Source organism: Brachyistius frenatus, unplaced genomic scaffold (assembly GCF_029030835.1).
Source record: "Brachyistius frenatus isolate BFR_SWC_R1_liver_20210118 unplaced genomic scaffold, ASM2903083v1 Contig_5, whole genome shotgun sequence".
Lineage (NCBI taxonomy): Eukaryota > Metazoa > Chordata > Actinopteri > Embiotocidae > Brachyistius > Brachyistius frenatus.
The window spans coordinates 644,916-655,000 of NW_027210604.1; the positions used below are offsets into that span (position 1 = coordinate 644,916).

Below are 10,085 nucleotides of genomic sequence, written 5' to 3' on the forward strand. Positions count from 1 at the left end.
TATAGATATAGGATGAGGGAAATGGAAAAAGTCTTATTGATTGTTAATATTTTACTATATTCAGCCTTCAATTATTCTGATCGATTGATCTCATTAAATACAGTTCTATTGCAAAACCTATGAAAAAAATGGATAGTTATTTGTTTTATGATATTTGTTTATTTTATAGAAATCAAGAAGCATAATTACAAATATCTTCTTTACTGTGATTATTATTGCAGTGTGGCAGCAACATGGACAACAGGGCAGAAATAACGGGGGGGGAGGGGGTGCCTCTGCCCACTCTTGACCCCGCCCACTCCAGGAGGCCTTTGGGTGATTATCGCGATAATTATTCCGTCTTATTGCGTGCGTGTCAGTTTTAGCCGGAAATCCTCCCTTTTTGATTGACAAGCTCTGCCCCGCTGACCCCGCGCGCTTCATGTGTAAATATTTCATCGTCTGTTGCTCGTGCTCTTTAGTTGCCGTTCAGGCCTGTTTATTCTTTAATTGAGAGAAGTAAGTGTGTGTGTGTGTGTGTGTGTGAGTGAGAGTGTGTGTGTGGTGGGGGGGGGGGGGTCGTCCTTACTACAGCCACAAAGTAAATGAAACATGATTAATTAATGCATTAATTGCTAAGAAAGTGAATAGGGTTCAGGCAGAGGAATTCCTGATGTGCCATCAATTAATAATCTAAATTCAATCTCTCTCTCTCTCTCTCACACACACACACACACACACACACACACACACACACACACACACACACACACACACACACACACACACACACACACACACACACACACACACACACACACACACACACACACACACACACACACACACACCCTCTTGTCAATGGAATCGATTAATTGAAATAATCACCTCACCCCCAATTGCTTTTTTTTTTTTTTTTTTTTTAAGTTTTTTTGGTCATATTTGCCGTTGCTATCATAACTACATTTCTATGTGCATCCTCCTTAATGAGAATACGAACATGTAAATAAGTTAATTTAAGCAAAATAAAGAATGCATTTAAAGAATACCAACATCCGGGTTCATCTTCAGTTTGAGCATTATGTTCAATAGTAGAGCCACAACGAGCTGTCTGTGCTCTGCTGTTGCACTTTGAAAGATCTCTGCAACACTGTTAAAAAGACGTGTTGATGTTTTAGCATCGGATCATGATTAAGTATCTAATTGATCTGCTCGAGGTTGTTTCATTTCCCAGTGAAGCCTCTAACTGACTTCTTCGTTTTCATGCCAGAAACGTTTAACTTGTCTACTTGGAAATTTGGGGTAAATAATCTTTAAGCATTCATCATTATGTGATTATGAAACACAAAAGAAACTCAACTTTAAAAAGCACATTGATGCAGGTTTTAATTCAGCCCTTTCACATCCGGGTTTTAAGATTCTTGGTGGTCCAGATTTTCTCCACCTCCGCAAATTCCACGCCAGTAAAAGACACATTTCTTTGCAGGTATTGATTTCCAGAAGAAAAAAAAACAAAACAACAACCCTATTTTTAACGAATAGTTTTTTAGCAGTGCAAACACAAAGCATCCTTCCTCCTTGCTCTTTATCAGCGAGCCAGGCACGCTGGGGGTGGTGGTGGTGGTGGTGGTGGGGGGGAGTGTCTACAGACGCGTATCTCTCACGTGATTGGTGGAGGCGGCCAGCGGGAGGGAGCGAGGATCCTCCAATGAGGAGGAGCCTGCGAGGCAGTAGTCCAATATAGGAGCTGGAGGCAAGAAGCATCTTTATTATAGAAGTCATTCACAGGCGAGAAGGAGACGGAACATCCGCAGGAGTCCCGGAGTTACTTCTCCATCTGGTTTTTTTTCTGTTTTTTTTTTAAAGGCGAACGTGACTGCACCCGCGACCCACGATCACGAAAGACTTTTCATCCAAACTATCTGCGTCTGGCAGTTTTTTTTTTTTTTTAATTCCCCCCCCCCCTTTTCCGAGGCGTTTCTTCTTAAAAGAAAAAAAAACCCAAGAAAAAAAAAAATCCACCAAAAACGTAGACGAACGAGGACGGCGGACAGCGACCCTTACTTACTTCTGCAATCATGATGTCGATGAACAGCAAGCAGCCTTTCAGTATGCACCCCATCCTCCACGAGCCCAAATACAATCCTCTGCACTCCAGCTCGGAGGCCATCCGCAGAGCGTGTCTGCCCACGCCGTCGGTGAGTCCAAAATTCACGACCGATCTTCCTGCAGCTCCTTTCATTAGCCAGAAAAAAACTTATCAAACCCAAAGTTTCTGTCGAAAAATTACAACAACAAAAAAAAACAACAACATTTTGTTGTTGTTTGTTCAACGTTACATTTTACAGGGGCAAGTTAGTTTATCACTAGACGTGGGGTTTAAAGTAATGCGCACAAGACGCACACGGAGACCGTGGCTCTCTTGGCTTCTTCATTATGTGTTTCAGTTGAAATATGATTTGTAGATTAGTTCACGGCGTAACGGATAACCTTTTTTTTTCGAAATCACAATGTGCCTTTTCGTTACGAGAATCAAAGGTTTCTTATTTGATCATCAGGAAAGGGAGAGCAAAGAAGGGTTTGGTACTGTATATATATATATATATTTAAAAAAAAAAGAAGACAGATCGATGAGTAAACCGGCACTTGAGATGCGGATATAAACAAGTCAGCTCTGAAGAGCACCAGCAGCACAACGAGGGAAACACAGAAAACAAGACACTCTCGCTCCTTGGCGATGAAGCCAAATCCCGTTTTCATGCAAATGTGGAGGAGAAGCCTGCTAAAAGTGAACGCGGGATAAAAGATGAAGGAGGAAGAGGGAGAGGCTGCGTGGACTCTCTGAGCGCATGTTATCTCATATTGTCCCATTCATATTCAAACTCACACCCGTCTCATTTCATTGTCCGCAGAAATTATTCAGGAGATCGTAAATATTAATTTTAAATGAATATCCTTCCACGCTTGACACACTTTCCAGGCGTCGGACAGAGCAGGGGATGTCCAAATTGGATTAGACTGCAGCGTTTGAAAGCAAAGAGAACAAGCTAAAGTTTATTTCTATATTTTGAGTAAAATTTCGGATTGTTATCTTTGCTTTGGAGCTGTAAAAAAAAAAAAAAAATTAAAAAAAAAATCCTTTTAGTTACCACCTATTGGAAACCATGTTTATAGTTTACATGTAACCTGAACATTTCCACGTTTATTATTAATCCAGTTACAAAGAAAGTTGTGTGATATTTTTTGAAAAAGATGTGTTATTTTGGCAGAGAACTTTGAATTAAATACAAATAAACAAAAACGAAAATATGTCAATTGTATCCTGTTATTTTTTTTTTACTAATTTAAACATTAATGCCTTTCCTGTTGAATTATAATCATCTACACTTGACGGTGATTTGCGCGTAAAATAAATTTGAGTGAAAATGAAGGCACAGTCCAACAATTATCTGAAAGAGGTTTAAGTGGTGATTTCTTGTTTATTTTTTTTTCTCTCTCTGATTTCCTCCTCTAACCGGCCTCACTCTGCTCCTCTCGCAGCTTCAGGGCAACATCTTCGCGGGCTTTGATGAGACGTTGCTGCAGAGAGCCGAGGCTCTCGCTGCTGTGGACATTGTGGCCCAGAAGAGCCACCCTTTCAAGCCAGACGCGACCTACCACACCATGACCACGATGACCAGCATGACCTGCACCCCGACCTCGTCCTCCACGCACCTCCACCACCCATCGGTGCTCACCTCCCACCACCACCCGGGGCACCACCAGCCGGCACAGGGCCTGGAGGGCGACCTGCTGGACCACCTCACACCGGGCATTTCTCTGGGAGGCATGACCGGCTCAGATGTCTGCTCCTCGGCCTCGCACACCGCGCACGCCGCCCACATGTCGGCCATCAACCACATGCAGCACCACCACCACCACCACCACCCGCAGTCCATGAACATGCATCCGCACGGGCTGGGCTCCCACAGTTCCCTGGGGGTCGTGGGCGGTGACTCGGAGCCCGATCCTCGGGAGCTGGAGTCGTTCGCCGAGAGGTTCAAGCAAAGGAGGATCAAACTTGGGGTGACGCAGGCGGACGTGGGATCGGCCCTGGCCAACCTTAAGATCCCCGGGGTCGGATGTCTGAGTCAGAGTACCATCTGCAGGTTCGAGTCCCTGACACTGTCACACAACAACATGGTGGCCCTGAAGCCGATCCTGGAGGCCTGGTTGGAGGAGGCGGAGCGCGCGCAGAGGGAGAAGATGTCCAAGCCGGAGATCTTCAACGGGGGCGACAAAAAGAGGAAACGCACGTCTATCGCGGCCCCGGAGAAGCGCTCCCTGGAGGCTTATTTCGCCGTGCAGCCGAGGCCCTCGTCGGAGAAGATCGCCGCGATCGCCGAGAAACTGGACCTGAAAAAGAACGTGGTCCGCGTTTGGTTTTGCAATCAGAGGCAAAAGCAGAAACGAATGAAGTTTTCTGCGACGCACTAAGACCAGCAAACCGTGCGGGTCTCTGCCCCGTTTCCACAAAGACAAATCAGAGACAAGCTGCTGCTGCTGCTGCTGTTCACTGTCAGAGAAAAAAAAAACAAGGTACACCGTTGTGCCTTTTTGCTGTTGAGGGGAGGCCCTGTTCGACGCTCAGCGAGATGCGCACTTAAAAACACTCGTCATATAATGTTAAATCAAGTCTTATAGGGTCATTCTTTCTTTTATTCAGATAAAAGGTTCTCATTAAGTGAATTTTACTTTCAAGAATTCCTGAAATGAAATATCTTTGACGATGAAATTCTTTTTTTGTTGACGAAAAAAGAACACTTTCTGACTAAATAACGGACTTTTTCAAATTCGTTACAGCGGATCAGCATTCACGCCCCCTTTTTTTTTTTTTTATTGCACCAGTGCCTGAACTGTGGAAAACGATTTCACAGAAAGTATTCAACACAGGCACTTTGGTATTTATTTTGTTTTTGTTTGTCTGGTTTTTTTTTTTGCTTTGGAAGCAAATGCAAAAGACAAAAACGGTTTGGATGGTTTTGGATGCGGGACACCTGATGAGAGGAACTGCGACAAAAACAACTGGATACAACGGTGTACCTTTTTTTAAAAAAAAAAAAAAAAATTAAAATATATTATTATTATTATTCTGACAGTGGAGACGGAGTACGTGCAAAGACTGGGAGAGAAAAAAAAAAAAAAAAAGACTGAAACCCTGTCCAAAAAAAACAAAACTTGAGACTCTCAAAATCTTTATGCTTTTCCACACAATAGGCCGATGCTCTCTGAGACATGGGAGGAAGTGATTGTGGCAGGAAAAAGAGGGGGAACGAGGCTCCGTCCCATTCATTCAAATGGCAATTATTGTACAAAAAAAAAAAAAGAATAATAATAATGACGGCAAACCGGAGGAATAATAATAATTATTATTATCCTTCTTCGCCAGAATAGCTTTTTTTTTTATATTTATCAATGTACATATTTGTGAATACATTGCACCTTCGTGTGTGACAAAAACTCATTGAAATGTATTTGAATTTCCGCTGTCTTTTTCTCCCGGGTGTTTTGTTTCTTTAAGGAAAATCGATAGTTTTTCTTGGGTTGGGGGGGGGGGGGAGGGGAAGGGGAAGGGGTATTCAGACTACACGACTAAAGACGTCGGTCTGCGACTAATTTAAGAGGCACAATAACTACTGTAATCCATTGCATGGTTTACTCGTTGTGTGGGGGGGGGGTGGGGTGGGGGGGGGGAGGGTTGTTTCCTGTGGCTCCAAAAATACAAAAGAAAAAAAAAAAGAAGAAAAAATCACCACCCCCCTCAAAAAAGTGAATGCATTGCAATAAGAAGAAGAAGAAGAAGAAGAAGAAGAAGAAGAAGAAGAAGAAGAAGAAAAAGAAGGAGAAGAAGCACACAAACACACGCACGAATACACATTCACACGGTATAGCTGTGTGTCTACCTCATTACGCAAGTGTTGGCACGTTCATGGTGATTTTAAACACACACACACACACACACACACACACACACACACACACACACACACACACACACACACACACACACACACACACACACACACACACACACACACACACACACACACACACACACACACACACGTTAAGAAAAAAGACTAGGATACGTTTGTTGGTTTGATTTAATGTGTTTTCTTTTTGGTTCCTCTGCCACTGGGTTAATGGTGAATTAGGCCTAGAAGACTCACTGATGTGTAAACCTGTTGTATGTTCACTGCAATGATGCTTTGACAATCAAATTATTATTATTGTTATTATTATTATTCATAAGATGTTAATCTCCCCTCTTTGTGTCCTTGAGTAAACAAGTAATTTCTATTATTATTATTATTATTATTATCATGATCACTGACACCTTTGTGGAGCGCACTTTGTAGATATTTTGATGAAGGGAAATAGTCGGCCTTATTTATACATATTTTTTCAACACTTCTTTTTTTTTTTCCTTCTTCTTTTATATTGCCCTTATTTATTTTGAACTTAATTTATTTTGGAGAAGTAAAAAAAAAAAAAAAAAACATTTCATTTGTGAAAGTGTGCTTTAAATGTGTCTGTGTAAGTGACAGAAGCTGAAATAAACCGTGCACGTTTTACTTGATCCTCTGAAAGCCTCTCTTTGGTATTTAGAAACAGACAGAAAGCAGAAATAACTACATTTTTTTTTAATTTATGTTTTTTTTTTAATCGATTTTAGAGCAGATTTTGTTCCTATAAAGATTTTGTTTTTTAATAAACATGTCAGCTTTTTTTTTAGAACCACACACCGCAGATCAGACCATGTGTTTGCTGATAGAGGTGTTAATAGTCTTTTTTATTTTTTTTTTTTTTAAAAAGATAGATTTAATGGGCCTGGTGCAATAAGAGCTTTGAACAGCAGTGTGTCTGTGTTTCTGTCTCTTGGATACAGCGAGTGAGTGTGTGTGTGTGTGTGTGTGTGTGTGTGTGTGTGTGTGTGTGTGTGTGTGTGTGTGTGTGTGTGTGTGTGTGTGTGTGTGTGTGTGTGTGTGTGTGTGTGTGTGTGTGTGTGTGTGTGTGTGCGCACGTGCAGAGGAGAGCAGCTGCTGCTCTGAAACAGGAGAAGCCTGGAGGTGAAGGAGGTCCGTCTAAAAGCTGCTTCCCAGCGGTGATGAATAGGATTTGATACTTGAGTGACTCTAATATTGATCAACTTTGCTGGGTATGAAGACAACACGGCTCTATCGCAGCGAGGATTACTGCATGCAGGGCCTCCTATCTGATGCTTGTGTCTGAGGCAGAGCAAAAGAAAAATCCGTTTCTTAAAGTTAGAAAACTTGAAAAGTTCAGAAGAAAGTCGACTAGAAATGGAAAATAATAAAAAGGACGTTTCGTTTTCCACTCGAAACAACAATGGCTACTATAAATGACTCTGGCATGAAGTGGTTACTGTCCCTGATGGTTTAGTGGAAGCAGGGGAATCATTTTAAGACTAAAAATGTAAGAGTTAATTGTCAGTTACTTTTTGTAAATTTAATTTAAATGCAGAGTTAAAGAAGCCACTAAACTGCCGGAAATGAAACGGAATAATGTTGAAGCCAACACAGTTTTATGCATCATATTGGTGAGCTTACTCAAAATACTATAATGCAAAATGCTATAATAATACTATAATGACATTTCGGCTTAGTGGACATTTCTGTCCAAGCTTAGGTCGCCTAACGTTAGTCAATTAATATAATAACAAGAAATGTACAAATTTTCAATTTGAAATCAGAAGAAAACCTTTTGAACGTACAGCCCGCTTGCATGTCTGATACTTGATAATGTACATCCTTTCATTTCTGCACCTGTGAGTCTTTATTTGAAAGGTTGACGACCTAAAGGTGGATTTTTAAACAACTCTGTCAGTGTTATTCATAAGGTGCTTTTCAGAATTTCAAAGATGCTTTTTTTTTTTTTAAAGTTATGTTGAAAAAAGAAAAGAAAAAACTAAAACATACAGGAACAGTTAAATGGATTGTGCATCACAATAATAAACCCATAAATGTATCTGTAATAAAAGCACGTGCAGAAATCTTCATATTCATCAGGAAATAGATTCAAAATTCTAATCGGAAAATGTAAGATTGTTTGTTCCGTCCCGAGGTCAAAATCTAGATTACCAATTTCTCTCTCTGTTTATGTGCAGCCTATATTATTTGTATTTATATAAACAGAAAACATTTGTAATTTTCTCTCCGGCTGTCCTCGGCTCAGCAGGTGGTTTGGGTCCGTAAACGCGTTATTAATGAATAATAAATATCAGCTGTTATGATACTATTGATTTTCGAGTGTTTGTTAAGAAGCTGCTTTTCTCTGTTGTACAACAGCAGCTCGGGCCCGATCCCCTCGGAGCAACCCGAGACAGGCCTTCAAAGCGGCAGGATCTTAACCTGGGGCCGGGGGACCGCCGAGGGGCCCTTCAACGGAGGAGCCATGTGGGTCACCAGCAAAATGAAAAACATCCATTTCACAGTTTAAAACCGAATGTAAGAATGTCAGAGTTTTGATCTCCACTTCTGACAGCCGGATGATAACAAGTTATTTTTTTTATTTTATTTTTTTAATTTAGGGTGAAAAAAAAAAAATCATCCAAAGAGCGGTGAACGCAAGAGTTTCATCATTCTGGGTTTTTAATGAAGAGTGTTATGTCTCCTCCTGAAGGAGCCATGGATCATAAGTCTGCAAAAGATTCCTTGCAATCTTTCATTATGCAATTTTCCTTCCATGAAAATATTCACGTTTTATAAACAGATTATTGGTGCTTTCAAAGACCATAAGGAGTAAATGGACATTCGACAGCTCGCCTTCTTACTGCTGCTTCAACTCATATATTCGGACAAGGAAAACCCTCCGAGATGAATCTTTAAATCTTTAAATTAGAGAAAAAATATTTTTTCACAAGCCACTATAAGGGAAAGAAAGATGACAGTAGATAAAGAATAAACAAAACCAATGTAAAACATACCATAATCCAAAAGAGAAAACCGTTTCAACAGGATGTCGTTTTTTCAAATTAAAAGAGAAATTGCTAACGGTATAAAGAAAGCAATAAGTTGCTGCTAAAAACAGAATTGTGCTCTGCGTTGACATGTTTTTGTGCTCGACTTTACTTCACAGACATCTACTTAAATCAGGTTTATCATATTTATTTTTAATACTTGAACCTCGCCTAATGTCTAAAGTCTTTCACTAGATTATTGACATACCATTCTCATATTTTACGTTCAGACGGGAGAAATAAAAATCAATTCCTATATAGTGCATTTGTCAATATTTAGAGATATTTCTGCCAACCAGACGGTGGCTGGCATGTTGGTCTATAACAAAGAATGTAGTACATGGCTTCATCAAAGTTTAATCGTCACGCGGCTCTCCAGTTGAAGCCTATAAATTATATATAATTGACCATGTAATCAATGTGAACAGTGTATCAAGTTTTTCCTGAGACAAAGTGACAGAATTCAAATGATTCACAAAACAAAAATGAAGGACGAGCTATAATATATTATTTGCATGCATTCCAATAGGACTAGAGAAGTTAGTATTTTGCATTTTAAGGTGACTTTATTTCATTTTATTCTTTCATTATTTTGCTATTGCTAAAATATTTAGCCTTTTTGTTTGCAGCCTTAACCTCTAACTGACTAATATGTCTGCAAAATGCAGCGATAAAATTAATACTAACATGAAAGTAGCGTAATTTTATGGAACGAATGTATTATTTCCTGTGAGTCAAACATAAAACACTCCCTGGATACGTTGCTTCAAGGTTTGTCTAACATCTTTGGTATTGCTGTTAAATTTTACTTGACAATTCTCGGAGGTGTTTGCAACAGCATTGCATGGAGATGCTGAGATTTAGAAGAAATCTGTGGAGCTTTTCTAGAAGCCTGGTCTGAGCATGCAAGCTGCACAGTACCTGTGCAGTCTGAAATAGTCGTTTTAATTATTAAAAACTACAGAAAAATGAGTCTGTTTTCCTCTATTGGTTGGTGTTTTCCATGCGATCTGTCCTCCTCCAGACTCCACCCTGGCAGTTGTTGTTGTTGATGTTTTGGATGAGCGGATAAAAGAGCTTTTCCCAG

General features: G+C 40.3%; 1 protein-coding gene across 1 annotated transcript; it reads left to right on the forward strand.

Annotated features, from left to right (window-relative positions):
• The first annotated feature begins 2,028 nt into the window (after nucleotides 1-2,028).
• pou4f4 (POU class 4 homeobox 4) lies at nucleotides 2,029-5,176 on the forward strand. Its single transcript, XM_069722251.1, has 2 exons — nucleotides 2,029-2,177; nucleotides 3,520-5,176. The coding sequence occupies exons 1-2, from the start codon at nucleotides 2,058-2,060 to the stop codon at nucleotides 4,453-4,455; spliced, it is 1,056 nt and encodes a 351-aa protein (XP_069578352.1). The 5' UTR covers nucleotides 2,029-2,057; the 3' UTR covers nucleotides 4,456-5,176.
• The last annotated feature ends 4,909 nt before the right edge of the window (nucleotides 5,177-10,085 follow it).